Raw genomic sequence first — 16,643 nt, forward strand, 5'->3', positions numbered from 1 at the left:
GATTCAGAGGTGATTTCTTTATCTCAGACAAGCATCCTTGGCCAAGTTTCTGATTTCCACACTACAAAGTTGGACATGGAACAAGATAAATTGTTTTTTAGCATGATATCAAGCCATCTTCAGGTGGGGTCAGTATATTTTTGGTCTTAAGAACATAGTTTTGTCATCTCATCCAATGACTGATCCCTTATCTAGGCTTGCCTTGTATTCTAAGCCCAGTGACAAATGTGACTGAAACATTTTGTTCTGTACTCCAGACCCGCCAATTCCAACTTTCACCACTGATATCTCCCTACCTTGAAGAAATGGCAGGCTGCAAATGCAACATCTGTTGTTTTAGTAACAACAATTTTATGTATTTTTCCTTGCAGGGTTATGAACATACAGTTATGTATCCCATTACAGTAATGAAAAAAATGTGGCTTTCCTTACTTCCTTTCCTTTCCCATAGGCTCCAGCACATAGCAGATAGACTGACAGATCGGTTTGTGACCTCTGGACTAATGATGAAAGAGTGGGATCGGGTGAAACTCCATGCCACAGTCATGAACACAATCTTCCGGAAAGATCCTAGTGGTGAGCATTTGTTAAGGTCTCCTTGAGGAAATATAGCTACGACTTTGATCTCTGAAATTGTTATATGGTTCCTGTGTTTGGTGTTGCTCATTTGTTATTGTTTTGTGACCTTTAGGCAGAAGATAATTGGTTCATGACCCTCAAAAGGAGTTGGGTTCCTTCATTAAAGTTACACAGTACAGAGCAGAGAAGAAATCTTTTGTTAAAACATTAAACACACTGTTTATATCTGGCAGAAATTGGCTCTTTCTTCCCCTTATGTCTGATGAAAGTTAGGGTATTGTATTGCTTTTTTTGACAAGACTGTTACTGTCTGCATTCGTATTTCCTGTATCTAAAAAATGGATTTGGTTAATGCTATGTACTTCCAGGCTCCTGTATTGTATTGTTTTGTTTTAGTGAGAATGACTATATCAGTAAATAGAATAGTAACGGAGTAATTGAACTGAACCCTGAACATGCCTTGCACTAATTTTAACATACTGCTTACAGCAAACTATGACAAGGACATTTCCTTAAGTCACTCTGTGCATTGCATATTTTAAGGCCATAAGAACTACCATGCTAAGTTCATCCAACTAACTGTATATCAAGATTTTGTCTTTGATTTTAGCTGATAGGACACTTAATAGATGTGTTTGTGTGATGTCTGCATCTGAAAATTCAGACTTTCTATCAGAGTCCACACAATCTCAAATCCTGTGCCTGGACTGCAAATTAAAAAATATAAAAATTCTTAGTCCACCAAGGTTTTTACTATCCTTCCTGGAAGCAGTTCTCACAGGTGAACAGGTAGCTTGCTGCTTACAAGCCTGAATTACGAACTACTGCTCATGTTTATTTTTAACAAATAGACACCTTCCAAAAGTTGTATTTTCAGATAGCTGGTTTGCACAACATAGTAAGCCAAACTATGGCTTAGTGAGATAGCACTGAAGTTTTTTCTTGATTGTAGCTTGTGATTGGTGAGGAGAGAACTACTGTTTCCGGTTCTTATGACATGCTAAGCTAAACCTTGGCTTAGCTCAGTGCAATGCAACAGTTTGTTCCTTGCTATCATAAGGGCTAGAATTTTGAGGGGTTTTTAATGAAACATGAACATCTCAGAAATCATATTGGTGGTTATATGCTTGTGAGGAGAATATGTAGATTGCAGAGTAACAGAACCTTAGCTAAGGGGTAATTCATCTTCTTGAGTTTGTTCTCAGATACTGGCATTGAGAGATTAGAGACACCTTGTGAACAAGGATGCATTGCCCAAGTGCTTACTTTTCCTCATTGGTTTTAAATATATACTATGCAGAGTGATCAGATATTTGATGCTGGTCTTGGTAATTCAAGAGATGAGAGAATGCTTTATTGCTGAAATGTGCTTTGACAGAGCACTGAGTATTACACTCTCGTTTCCCCTTGGATGATTCTATTACACCGAGCTGTCAGCCCTGCATAATCCTTGCAACAATATTGATGACTGTAGGAATTTTGACATGATACTTTGGGAAATAATTTGCAGGTTTTCTTTCTTGTATAAAAGGTGAGTGCAGAGTTGTATTCCATGTGTGAAAAAAACCTTTTAAGGATGAGCTGTAATTTGATATATTTATTTTGCAGCTGAAGAGCAAAGTAATAGATCTGCAGGCAAATTTTTCAAGGAAAGGGAGTCATTTGATGGACGAAATATATTGAAGGTCAGTGTGAAGTAGGCTTGTTTAGCTTATGTTAAATGACGTTCCAGGTGAAATTAAAAACAAATTTCAAACTTGCCCCTGTATATTGTATCTATGATTTCCTAATTGGTGGGAGAGAGGATGGACTATTGCAGTGTTTCCCAACCGGTGTTCCGCGGCACACGAGTGTGCCGTGAGACATCGGCTGGTGTGCCGCGAGATGCCTGGAGGGAGGCGGGCGAGTCGGGCGGCGAGAGGCGGGGCGGCGGCGGCGAGGAGAGGCCGCGCCTCCTGCTGCTGCCTGGCGCTCCTCCTCGCAGCCGGCAGCACTGCCTGGGCGCCTCCGCGTGACTCTGTCTTGCTGGGTTTGGTCTCCCAGCAGAGACGGGTCACACGCGCCCCTCCCTCCCTCCCTCAGCCTGCGCGGAGGCGGATTGAGCGCAGCTGAGAGGAGCTGCCGAGGGAAAAAACTTTCACTTTTGTGCGTCCCTCCCGGCGTGACGCTGCGCGCTGACGTCACGGGGCGGGGCTTGCTTTAATGGTGGTGTGCCGCGAGATTTTTTTTCAGTACACAGGTGTGCCGTTGCCCAAAAACGTTTGGGAAACACTGGACTATTGTATGTACTATGTATGTATGTACTTAAAAAGAATGTATGTACTAAAAAGAAAGGAATTCAATCTGAAATGCTGTTGGCATGTCTAACATGTGCAAAATGTATAAATGACACAGACATATGGAGGCACATTGACTGGACTAAGTGAGATCCTAATATAGCTATTAGACATGTGATTGCTGATGCATGGGTCCTTTTGGACCCAGAAGAAGTTGGGATGGGGGCAGAATGGGGTGGGACACACGTATACAGATATTGAAACTGTAGTCCAAAGCAGGTAGCCATAGTTTACCAGTGGGAACAAAATGGGAAACTCTGTTTAGTTAGAAATGCCTGCATTTCATTCAAGCATGTGTGTGTGTGTGTGTGTGTGTGTGTGTGTGTGTGTGTGTGTGTGTAAGACAGACAAAGACATACAATAATAAATACTTAATTGCAACACAGCAGAAAAGAATATAAGCTGTCATTAGGTCTACCTTAAGCTACTTTTGAGTCCTTCATTCCTTGAACATTTCCCAAATACTTAGATTTTTAAAAGAAGCATACATTCAAGTAGTTTATTCATCTCCCACCTGTCCCATCTTGCTTGGCAACAAGTTAAAGATTGTGTCATTTGCACCTCTGTGTCTTGACTTGGCATGCTGATGTATGGAATTTCTAAGTGGAAAAATACATTAAATTTGATCACCCATGTCTATTATTCATACCACAGCTCTGTGAAATGTGAGACAGACCAGTTGTTTTTTAGAAGCATTAATTGTGGGGTTGTTATTTTTTTTTACTGTTCCAGCCAATAGAACCATTGGCTGTTTGATGCATGAGAAAATGCTGCTAATTTTCCCCAAGCACGCCTTCTTTTAAGAAACACCATCTTTCTCCAGCACCCCCACATTCTTTCGCCACTCATTTGGCATTTCCCTCCTCGTTGCCAACTGCCCAGAGGAACACCCACTGGCACTAATTAAGTATGACTCATAACTGGCAGTAGAGCCCTGACAGCCCGGCCATTGATCAGTGATGCATTCTTTTGAATTTTGCTCTGATAGGCACTCTTGCCCCTGCCATTTTATATTAGTTACATTCTTCTGCTAATTCTCTTTGCAAAGTAGTTTCCTTAGGTTTAGAGACAGAAACCCAAATGTCAGATTGGTTACGAATGCAGCTGCAGCAACTGTCACAGCATACCAGCTGCATCCTGCCATCCAAATGCAATGTGCTATACAAACTCGCCCATTCTCCCTTACTCCTTAAATTGTAGTCTTTCATTTCTTTTACTTCCAGTCCAGATTATGTATTGTTGACTTGTTATTTGCTTTGTGGATGCTTATGCAACCAGCTCAGTGATTGGGGTTAATTCTCCCAGTCAGATAACTTTCAGATTGGTTTGATAAATGAGAGCATGCCAGGTAAGAGCAAGCCCCTTTTTATAGAGCATAACCAAAAGACGTCAAGCAGTTGTATAAAGAAATCTCATTTGGAAGTAGTAATTAAAGTATATTTGCAAACTCCAAGTGGGAACAGCCCAAAAAAAGTGCACAGCTCAGGCACAAGCTGATGAACTTCCTGCAGCAAGTTAGACACAGGTCTGTTTTAAAACACTTATTCATTTTTGTTCTGCTATGATACTGGACTGGCACTGTATAAGCCACCGATGATAATATGGAGAATCAGTACACCTCCAGTGGCATTTTCTTCCATAATATGCCACTGCAGATAGCCTTTCCAATAACCTTTTCTGTTATAAATGTAGAATTTTAAAAAATTTTGCAGTCATTGCATACCAGTGTAGATCTTTGAGATCTATTAACTCACCTTGAATTAATTTCATCCACATCAGCACATCTGCCAGTGTCTTCCAACAATTATTTAATGCTTCACAATAAGCAATATGCATATTAAAAACAAACCTTAAGCTTCTGTGCAGCCAGACGTTTTCCAGCAACAGCCCTGTTAGACAAACAGAAGATCCGTTACAGCACAATCCCGTGCATATTTACTCAGAATTAAACCCACTTGAATCACAGAGCAATCATGACACTGGCTGGGCAGCAGAGGGGCATGAATGAATGGGGTGGCCACTGCTGCATCCAGAGCCTTGCTACTCAACATTGCCTGGGGCAGATAAAACCCTGTTCCATGCTGATGTGGAACTGATGTGGTGACTGTTCCTGGATCAGGCCCAATACCATCAAGTGGGGTTAGTTTGGGATTTATCGAATCTAGGGCCAGTGCAAACCCACCCCCCAACATGCCCCATTTAGGGGCTTTCTGCGAGTTCCTGCTAGCGATACTTCCACCCCAACCTACACTTTCAGTGGGCAGAACAAGGAGCTCCAGGCTGGAGGAGTGATGCTAGCAGAGCTCTGAGGAGAGGCTGTGACAGATTGGGGAGTTGGATTGCAGCTTTAAGTGTGTTATGCCAAGTATGTTTAGGATTACTGCCACACTTTGATCAGTCATTTTGCTCTTGTGAAGATACTAGGACAGGGTTTCTCAAACTGTTTTTGGACTACAGTTCCTATCATCCCTGACCATTGGTCCTGCTAGCTAGGAATGATGTGAGTTGTAGTCCAACAACAGCTGGAGACTCAAGTTTGGGAAACCCTGTACTAGGGGCTTCCACCCCTGCTGCCTTAACTCACCAACTTCATTTACCCCCACCCTGCCAAAACCAGCCTCTCCCCTTCCTTGCCAAAGCCACCTCCCCCCTTACAGCTTGCCAAACTCCTCCCCATTAGATCAGGCTCAATCTTTATCTCCCCTACCCCTAGTGGGCCAAAGTGATTTTTTTGAAGCTGTGCTGGGACATCAAAATGAACTGAGGTTTGAAGGGGGAAGTTTATGGGGGGTGGGTGCTGGAGAAGCTGATAGGCAGGTGGGTGCATGCCTTCCAGTGTAACCCCCCTGTGGAGGTTTGAATGAGAAACGTGGGGTGGGGGCATTTGAAAACCTTCAGTAGCCAAACCTCCCACCTCCTCCTCTTAGATTTTGTCAAATCTCCCCCTCACTCTATTTACAATATTCATTCCGGTTTGTTTGGGACTTGAGTACTGGCCATTGCCTTTAAATTCCTAAACACCTTAGGATCAGTACATCAAATGCACTGGCGCCTCCTACCTTATGAGCCTGCCTGTTCTGTGAGGTCATTTGGAGAAGCCTGTTTGTGTATCCCACTATATCTGAGAGTGGGCTGGTGGGAATGTTCAATACAGCCTTCTCCCCTATTGTGTCTAGGCTTTGGATTACTCTGCCTGGCAGATTTAATTATTATTTTGTTCCAGCAGGCCAATATTCAGTTTGTTTCTCCTTTTTTGGCCTTCTCTTTTGCATGTATTTGTTTTGTATTTTCTGCTATCCCCCCTTTTTAGGTGAGTTTTTAAATAGTGATTTGTGGTGTATGTGTGTATTTACCATGCTGTGAGTTACACTGAGTGCTTCATGTTAAGGCAGGAAGGCAGAATATAAATGTGTTGAGAATAATTACTCCTACTACTATTGAAGAAGCCAGAAGTTAGGCATTAGGATGCAACAGTAGGGGCTCAAGAGGTAATAAGTCTGTAAGAAGCCAGAATACATGAGGCTGGGAGAATTTTGAGATTAAAGTCTGCGGGTACCTTCCTATAGACAACACCATACTGACTGTAATAAATATATAGTAGAAAGTAATCTGATAGAAAGGGCTCAGCAGGTGTCGCATGTTTTCAAATGGATGAGAACATAAAATAACTTTTTGCCTGCTTTTAACTCTGCTACCATATGCCAACGTAAACAGAAATGTTTTCTTGCTTCCAACAGTGTTTAAACTTTGGAAAATTTGGGGCAGGCTTGTGGATTCTATGTTTGGACAGCTGCTGATAGTGCTTTTCTGTGTGCCATTGTCACCAGAACAACCCAGGAGTGTGATCCTGAAGAGGACACTCCTAGCTGATCTTCGAAATCATGGAGAAACATGTGAGAGGAAGGCTTTAAGGAAGGGTTTCCCAAACTTGGGTCTCCAGCTGTTTTTGAACTACAATTCCCGTCATCCCTCACCCTGCTATCTAGGAATGATGGGAGTTGTAGTCCAAAAACAACTGGAGACCCCACTTCAGGAAACTCTGCTCTAATGAGTCTAAGCCATTATTGACTGTATGTTCTGAAAGAAGATGTCATCTCTTCCTCCATATGCAAAGTCCAGTATAATGGGATCCCAGTGACATAGAGTCCCCTTTTGTTTAAAGCAGGAGTAGTCTACATATTACGGATGTTGGACTCCCAATTTCCATAATCTCTTGCGCAGGCTAAAGCTTGATGGGAGTTGTAGACTGATAAAATATGGGGGCTATTGCAGTGTATATCCCCAGGTTTGCAGATTTCCAGAGGCTTTAACTGACAGTGCTCGGCAATAATCTATCCCTTCATAAGATTCCTGCATACACTTAACTCTTGTTTATTTTAAGGATAAAACCTCTAAGTGGTGAACAAGAGTGCATAAAAATGCATAAGATAAAATCCACCATAAAACAAAACTACAAAGCGTAGTTGGAATGTATATTGAGTTAGATCATTGATCCATCTAACACAGTACAGTGGTACCTCGGTTTTCCAACGTAATCCATTCCGGAAGACCGTTTGACTTCCCAAATGTTCAAAAACTGAAGCATTTACTTCCAGAAGCATTTACTTACAGAAAACTCAATACGGAAGCCGCGTGGAATGTTCGACTTCCAAAAAGTGTTCGAAAACCGAAGCAGTTACTTCTGGGTTTTTGGCGTTCGAAAACCAAAACGTTCAACTTCCGAGACGTTTGAATAACGAGGTACCACTGTATTGTCTATACTGATAGGGTTTCAGGGTTTCAGATGTTCCCAGCCCTACCTGACAGAGAATGAGGTGGGACGTTCTGCAGGCAAAGCAGATGCTCTGCCACTGAGCTATAAGCCCCTTTTCCATAATAAAAAAAGCCTTCATCATCGATCATATCAACTGAAAAGCAATGCTGGAGAAGGCCTGAGTAAAAAGGACAGAGTAGTAGGCTTGTCGAATCATCAAGGAGACAGAGTTCCTTAAAACTGGTACAATCATGCTGAAAGCTCTGTTACCAGTTGAATGCATGACACAGCAAGCAAGGTCTCATCATACATTTCCTTAACAATTCTTTGCACTGCACTGGCCCACTAAGGTTTCCCTTTCATCCTATGGCTAAACCTCACACTTACTTCACTTCCAATCCATTAGAATGTCCAGGCCTTGAGGTACTCTGCTCCTGTAATGAAGCGAAGATCATTTGGTGTCTTTGCATCTCTCTGTGTTTGGGAAAAGTAAGGGAGATTTAGCAAAAGATAATAAAGTGATAATGGGGTATGATCTGTGAGTACGCTTGTAATCCTAATGTCGGTAAATAGATATAACCTAGATGCAGGACACAGATTTTTAGTATGACCCTTAACTTTGTAATGTCATATATTTAAAGTGAAATAGAGGGGAACTGCCTGGATTTTTTTTTAAAAATAGCCTAGAGTAACAGCTGCCTACATAATGCTGAGCAGAGTTAATTACATCCTGATAGGGAAGGGTTTTATGGCATTCCACAACAGCCATTATTGAGAAACTGACAGAGCTTAACTTTCTTAATAATGACCCTCCCAGGCTACAGCCCCATCTCCACTAGTGCTGAACACTGAAAATCAGTTTGGTTATTTTATTTAATTACAATACGAGAAAGAAGTGCTAAGGCATTGTTGAGTTTGTACAGGCCATACTGAGGGGGTCTGGTTGCAATCTGCGTGACTTGGATGAACCCACAATCATATTCTTATAAAAGCTAGCTCCTGGATTCTCTTGTTTTGTCACACAAAATGAGAGACTAGTCTATAAAGCCAAGGGTGGGGATATGCATATAGGAATGGACTTAGTTCTTAAAGGCTTCCATAGAGTCCTATTGGGTAAAGTAAGCTAAGATGCAAACTGGGACTGGATTGCAGGGGACTAGGAAAATCTACCTGTGCTATGGACATGGGGCTCATGAGTGTATCCTGGTGCAGCTCATTGGCTATGAGTCAGTTGCTTCCTGTGACAAATAAATGAATTGAAAGATGGTGTGTCAGTAGGGATGGGAGTGGAACATATCTTGTATTGCAACTACTTGGGTCACTTGGTGCAGGAGTGGGTTCAGCTCTCATCCCAGCAGTGTTCCCACATGCATCTTTTTATTTTAAAATGAGTAGCTGCTGTCTGGTCTTATAGGTAAAAGTACTGTACTTGGGTACACTGTTCTGAAGCCTGCTTCTTTCTTCTGAAATTAGGAGATCCAGTCTCCACTGACAATGTTGCATGCTAAATGTACACCAGTTGGAGATACTTTTTTAGTCAAGCTGTTTATAAAGTTTCCAAATAAATAATATTATACTCACACTTGTGAGTCCCTGTAATATATGTGCTCTCCTTCCACCCTTCATAATGACAGGCGTTTCACAAGTAAATTAATAAAAGCAAGATGACTAGAACACACTACTGGCATGCTTGGTAAACACCAGAAGATAAAACTAAGAAGTTGATGGAAAAAAAACAAATATATGTTTTGTAGCATTTTTGGATAGAATATTCGGTTAAGAGTGGTTTTTTAATATTGGAGTGGCTAGGTAGAAAAATTGAAAGGAGAATTGGAAACACATAATGCCACTTTGCACACTGCAGAACATTGCATCTATTTCTGATCCCTGCATTATTAAAGGATTCTGATATACTAGAGAAAATTCAAGAACACACCATTAGAATGATGCTGTGGTAGGGAGACCGCAGGGCTAAAGAGAGATTCAAAATCAACTTTTGCATTGTCTGGAGAAAGGAAGATTAAAGGGGCTGGATGACTGTATAAATACATTAATAGAAATCTAATATCTGAGGGGGAAAAGCTTTTTTACATCCTCTGAATATGGGCAATCCTTAAGCTAGTGATCTAAGAGAGAATATGAGAACATTCAGAAGAGAGACTGGGAAGAAAAATTATTTTGTTGGAGTAACTCAAATACAGCAAAAAAAGAAAAAGAAAGAAAGAAAGAAAGAAAGAAAAGGCAGCCCACTAGAGAAACAATTCTAGGAAGAAGTGAATAAGAAATGTAATATAGGGAATTTGTGATATTTTTGTATCTTTTCCTTTCCCTCCCACTCCTTTCCATGGGCATTCCTTTCAATCTTAGGTTCTCTTCGATCAGTATAGCAGCAATTAGCTCTGCCTCTTTTCTAGTAGGTGAGTTGAAAGTCCTACACTTGATTTACAGTGGCCAGTAGACCACACTGACCCAATGCATTATGTATCTTACAAGACAGAAACTTTATGGGAGAAAGTATGTGATTGATTTTGGACATTCTGTATCCCCTTTATGTTAGACTTTCCAGAGTATGTGTGCAATTCCAAACACAGCTACAAGGTGATAAGTATCATTGAGCACACTCTCACTCCTATACTTAAAAGTACATCCTTCCGTTGGGAGAGCTATCCATTTATTACAGCTCCTGCTTCCTGTTCTTTAACCAGTGCCTGATCCATAAGAGGACCTGTCCTCTTATCCCATGACTGCCCACTAAATCTAGTCTCTCCTTTTAAACAAAGCACTCCAGTTTGCACTCCACAATATACTGGGAGTCGGGTATTGTTGTCATCTGTAAGTGCTAACTTACTTGATTATTCTCTGCTACTGACCTTGAGTAACCTTTCCAAAAAGCATGGGAAGAATGCCCAGAGGCAAGCATATGTATAGAAAGAGATGTTCCAGTCTCAATCTTTAAGTTTATTGTAAGAGTAATTCAGATGTTTTTGCCTGAGAACAGACTCTTGGGGGACCTACTTGTGGCATATTAGCATATATGAATCTTTGGTATCACCCTAAGGAGGAAATAGCTCTTGATCTGAAGACGAATGTCTAGATTCCTTAAACTCTTGTGAACACCTCAGTGTTCTATCCTTCCCTCAGCAAAACACAAACGGAGGAATGGGGCACACAAATTGGTTGCCAAAGAATCCGATAGTTCCGCTTAAGGTAGTAGAAAGAGGTCACATAACAGCAAGATACTGCTTCACAGGAAGTAGCACTGGTACCAAGACAACAGGGTCTGCTGAAGGTGTGAATGGAATATTGTGACATGCCCAAGTTTTGCAATATGGAGAGACATAGCGGAATGCTTGCTTCTGTTTCAAGTAGTCTTTGTTTAGCTGCGAGGCTACTTGGGAAACAACCAATAAGGCCCATTTTGCAGCCTAACTACTTCTAAAGCCATCAATACCTCATTAACACATTAGACTCTCAGAGGCCTACATGGCTTCATTCAAAGTGCATTAAAGTTAATGGAGCATCACTAAAATCTGCCGGAGAGCTCTGTGCAGATGTATCTTTAATTCATTATTTTTCAGCAGGTGCCATTACTGCTTGCTTAACTCTCTTGTAACACCGATTAAAGGAGAGGGAACTCTGTATGTGCTTGTCTCTGTGTGCAGCTAGTTACCCAAGAGTATGATCTGTTACTAATTTGAGTGCGGTCCTGTGGGTGAGCTAGTAGTTTGTTAGCAGTGGGTATTGAAAATAATGGAGCATAAAATGCAGCAAATGGGGATATTTCCAGGTATTGTAATTAGGTCTTGTACCAAGAGTGACTCTGTTGCATGATCATTTAAGTATAACAGGCCTTTGGCTAATTAAACAATCTATGGCCTTTTAAACTGTTTTAGGGGGGTATTGTTTTTGTTTGTTACTGTGGTATGTATTTTTGTGTTTTTATACTGTAAACCGCTCTGTGGTGCTCGGGTGAAGGGAAGAACAGCGGTCTCCCTTGGGAGGTGAGGGACTCTCTTTCCTTGGAGATTTTCAAGCAGAGGTTGGATGACCACCTGTCGTGGATGCTTTAGTTGAAACTCCTGCATTTCAGGGGGTTGGACTAGATGACCCTTGGGGTCCCTTCCAACTCTACAATTCTATGATTCTATGAATTGCCTTCATAATTCAAACACTATCTAATTTTGTTCTCAAATCTTGGGGTTTTTTTAACCCTAGCATGAGACTTTTTAATAAGCTTCATTATATTAAAGTTCTTGGGGAAACAGTTAATCAAAATGAGAACTGAACAAAAAGAATATTGCGCTTGCTGATAAAACAGAGGCTTCTGTAAATTGCTTGACATGTTAGTTTTGCAGAATAAGCCACAACGTTTGGGGAACTTTGAAGGTGTTTTTATGGAATACTAAGGAGACCCCATTAATCCTTTATAATCCTACATCTCCAGATCATAGCTCTTTAAAAGATTAATACAATACAGAATACATTTTTTTAAAAAAAAGAATGGGAAGGGAAGTGGACTGGATAGACCACTTCATTCTTGAAGGCAAAGTCCTTCGTGAAACCTTATCCAGATCAATAGTCTCCTCCAATGTTCATGGAACACTTTTCAGGCACACTCACTAATGGAAGAACCACTGTCTTATTATTTAGTGGAACAATCTGTCTGAGCCAAGCCAAATGCTGCAGTAGGAGGGAAAAAATGTCGCTGGATAGCTAGCCTGTTGGATCAGGAGGAAAAAACCTGGTAGCCTCTTGAGGATGAAGCACAAGCTATTCAAATAAAAGGCATTCTTATCACAGCATCATCCCAGTCAACATTCTCAGTGTGACAATCTGTCTTGCTCCAGAAGTGCAGGAAAAAGCTAGGATTTCCCAGCCTGGCCCTGAGAAGGCTTCTGTACCTTTTGTTTCATATAAGGGAGAATTTTGGCATGTGGTGTCTTCCAAAGTTTTGTAGTGCCTGGAGATGCAATTGGACCCAGAAAAAAAACATACAAGATTGAGGGGTGGGGGGGAGAGAAAAGCTGAACACAACAGATTCTGAGTAATACACCAGATTTTAAAGAAAAAGAATGAAATACTCTTACAAATTATTCCTTTGGGACTTGATGACATTATTTGCTCCCTTTTGCTATTCTAGGGAGACTGTTCCAGAAATCTGTCAAGCTGTATTTTCAAGGTGGAAGGCCTTGATAACCTGTGGGTTGTTTTGGAAGCCCTGCTGTGGGAAGTAAGGAAAGAATGCCAGGCCTTCATTTTCTTCTTTTCATTTTGTCCCCCATGCTTTTTGTGAAACTCTGCAGCACATCTTAATCACAAAGCATCTGTGCCATAGCAGAAGTTTTTGTTCTTCATCTGGCTAGCATGCCTTTAAAAAGCCATTAGAAAGGAGCAGCAGGCTCATTTTAACAGAAGGTAGCATTCATTTCACTCTGGAGCAGAAGGTAGGGTCTTTCGCTCTGGAACAGCACCAGCCTACCTGCTCTTTTAATGGTTGTAGTGCTGGAAGGCTTCTAGGTGCCATTAAATGGTGTAAGGTAATTACTAGGCTTGCAGAGTCTGGAGTCGCACACAGCTGGATATATGCTTTTTGTGTGTGACCAAAATGTTATTGAAAACATATTTCGAATGTGGAATGTAATGATCTGAATCAACTAATTAACCCTCCATATTTGTTCCTTCGTTGTGATGGCTAGTTGTATGCAAACTTCTGTCTCCTGAGCCAGTAAAAGATCTGACTCAAGAAACATATCTATGAATTCCACTGAACCTGAAGCATGGGCATAGCCAAGATTCATTTTTTTTTGGGGGGGGGGTCAGGCTTTATGTTGGGGGAGGGCAGAACCTCAATTAGTTAAGCATTTTTATTGATTTTATTGACGCCCGTGACCTGAAGTAGGCTTTGCTTCGGAAATGTAGCAAAGAGGCCCTTTTGTTAAAAATAGTTGAACGATCTTGGAACATAAATCACTGAAGTGCTGTAAGTTTGTGGTTCTTGTTACGTAATAGAGACTGAAATACATTTTTCATGTTATTTTTCATCTATGTAATGTGAAAATGGTCAGGCTCTTTTCTGAAGTGTGTATGGAATGCTATTCATTAGATTCATATCTGATCATTTCAGAACTATAACAACATGCACTTTTAGACATTTTCTGGCCAGAAACCTTTTTTATCATTAGTATTTTTATAATACAGTGGTACCTCAGGTTACGAACTTAATTCATTCCGGAGGTCCGTTCTTAACCTGAAACGGTTCTTAACTAGAGGTGTGCTTTCGCTAATGGGGCCTCCCGCTGCCACCACGCCGCTGGCACGCGATTTCTATTCTCACCCTGGGGCAAAGTTTGCAACCCAAGGTACTACTTCTGGGTTAGCAGAGTTTGTAACCCGAAGTGTTTGTAACCCAAGGTACCACTGTACTAATGTGCCGGGGGCTGGGGACAGACAGGCTCTTAACTCAACTGTTTTACTAAATGTTCATTGACTGCATGTTCTTGTTCCTTCCTGTTTGGTGCGGCATTGCAATCTGGATCACCTGTGTAAATCAGTGTGTGAGAGAGAAAGAGAAAGCATGATGATGTGTAGAGGCTGGATTTAGGTGATTTTTAGATTCCTTCCAGCTTCATGCCTTCTAGGAACTAAAATATCAGATTTGTTCCATGTTGCAATGGAGGTTCATTAACGAGAGTTGTGTGGGACAGATGGCCAAAGCATACTGCGTCCATAGTTCCCATCTGCCTGCTAGCCAACTGAGATCCATTCCACATATTCATGAACTGTGAAATTCACCCCATTTGTATCAATCAGTCTCCTTTGTCCTATCAATCACTTTGATTTATTTCTTATCCCTACAAGCATTCCTCCTCCCCCTTTCTCTCTCCCACAGTATCAATATCTGCCATCTCAGGATAGCATGTGTTTCTAAATCCATGTGGTTCCCAGAGGACTGCAGTAGAGGTTCTTTCTTTATACTTGCAGACCCCTCTTTGGTTTTAAACCAATCTTCTCCTTGTCAGAGACCTTGTAGTAGATACTCATTTCTGCCAAAAAAGACTGAACAAGAGCTGCAGGCCAATACAACAAACATTGTCTTCTTTGATAAATTATTGTATGCTTGATGGGTGAGCTACTTACAGCTTATTTCCCTCTAGCTTGTGCTGGTATTAAGGTTCTGATTTAGTCAAAGTCTGAAAGATTATAATAATTTGCACTTTAAGTAATATTTTCCACAAAGACAGGCTATAAAGAGCATGGGTTTAACTAGCTAGTTCTTCTAAGCCACGGGACCAATATATTTTCAATTTAGGTCATTTTATACTTGTTTAGGGTAGGATTATTAAATTTTTTCATGGATAATTTCAAGAGAAGCTGTCTGAGGGCTTGGTACTCTCCTGTATTTTGCAATATAGGCTAGGCACTTGAGTAGATGAAAGTTTGTGAAGCCAAGGGCTCTGGAATGCCTGTTTTAAAGTGTATATTTAGTTGTAGTCACTGAAAATTTCAAAGTCTCCAGGTAGAAAACTAGGGAGAGCTATGATATGTAAGTCAAGAACTGAGCAAATTTACTTTCTATTATCTTCATGATAGATGCAGAGCATGTATTGCTCTTTAAGACTGTAGTCAAATAATGTAATCTTGAGTGTTATCCCAAACTCTCTACCAGTCTGTACCTATTTAAATGTAGCTGAAGTCAAGTCCTCCCACTTCTTCATCAGTGTGGCTGAGAGCTAATTAATATGTGTATGGTGAATTTGCCCCCATATTTTAAGTGTACACTTTGGTGCTTTTCATTTGTGGGAGAGTGAGATGGTAGGCGACCATTTTCCCTGCTAAAAATGATGTAGTGAACCTTGCTGCTTCGAAATAACTGTGAATTTTGCCTTCAGAAAAGAGTGGACATGAAAACAATCCCAATGGAATCTTTTGGTGGGGATTTTTTTTATCTCCTCTGGGGAAAACTGGGTGCTGCAGATGTGATAAAGGAAAGGGCAGTCACCACAAACATTTTCTGTTGATGGAGTGCCCTTAGAAACATCCATCCTTAGAGTTAAGCTGAGGTAATCATATTTTTAGTTCCTTTTCTGTGGGCGGGTCATGATGGGACCAGTTTAGGCAGCTTGGCTTGCCTGAGGAGGAAACTGAGGGGTGGGTATGGGTGTGTTGTCTCTCTCTGCTCCACCAGTACCAGAAGTCTGACTATGTCCCTGGTTGCTCTTACTGTATATCCTATCTGACCTTGTATCCAAGTCTAAGAACTATCACCCTTAGGGGTATATTTAGATTTGGGGCTGATACCACACAGCATAGCTGCTTTGTATCAATAACAAGGCATCTGATTCCTTTAACACAGTGTTTCTCAACCTTGGGTCCCCAGATGTTGTTGGACTACAACTCCCATCATCCCTGATCTCTGGCCTTGCTAGCGAGGGATGATGGGAGTTGTAGTTCAACAATATCTGGGGACCCAAGGTTGAGAAAGGCCCCCCTCCATCTTCTGATGCTTAAAACATTCTTACCTTCAGGCTGAGTCCTTAGCCTCCCACACCGGTGGCTGGGAGTATCTGGTTTTGTGAATAAACTGTACGGGCGGCTAAGGACATGTTATTTCTCTTGCCAGCCTTCTTGTGCTGATTCACAAAGGACAGTTTTGCACCATTAATCTCCTTAGCCGGTGCTTTATATGGTTGATACTTTTCAGCAAATGGATTCCCTACAGACTGACTGCATGTGTGTATTCATTTCCGGGTGAATGGGTGCATCTCGTCCTCTGATACTGCTTCTCTTTGTTGGTAGATTTTTAACTGCAGAGCATTGCAGTGAGTTGTTCCCATGGTATTGAAGTATTGAAATTCTCTGCAGAACCAGGTTTTCTTTTTCTTTTCTTTTTTTTAATTAATTCCAAATGGTCCTTTTGGCCTTGCCACTTTAGGCAAGATCAATACCTGTGACAGTAACAGTGAAATCCAGGACAG

At 41.3% G+C, this 16,643-nt stretch overlaps 1 protein-coding gene across 2 annotated transcripts in view; it reads left to right on the plus strand.

Annotated features, from left to right (window-relative positions):
• The window catches only part of ASCC1 (activating signal cointegrator 1 complex subunit 1), a 55,957-nt gene that overhangs the window by 32,815 nt on the left and 6,499 nt on the right, over positions 1 to 16,643 (plus strand). For both annotated transcript variants that reach the window (XM_081189787.1, XM_081189788.1), the window contains exons 8-9: positions 452 to 576; positions 2,188 to 2,264. In XM_081189787.1, coding sequence (XP_081045913.1) covers positions 452 to 576; positions 2,188 to 2,264 — 202 coding nt within the window. The remainder of the gene's footprint in view (positions 1 to 451; positions 577 to 2,187; positions 2,265 to 16,643) is intronic.

The sequence above is a fragment of the Podarcis bocagei genome (assembly GCF_964188305.1).
Source record: "Podarcis bocagei genome assembly, chromosome: 4".
Classification (NCBI taxonomy): domain Eukaryota; kingdom Metazoa; phylum Chordata; class Lepidosauria; order Squamata; family Lacertidae; genus Podarcis; species Podarcis bocagei.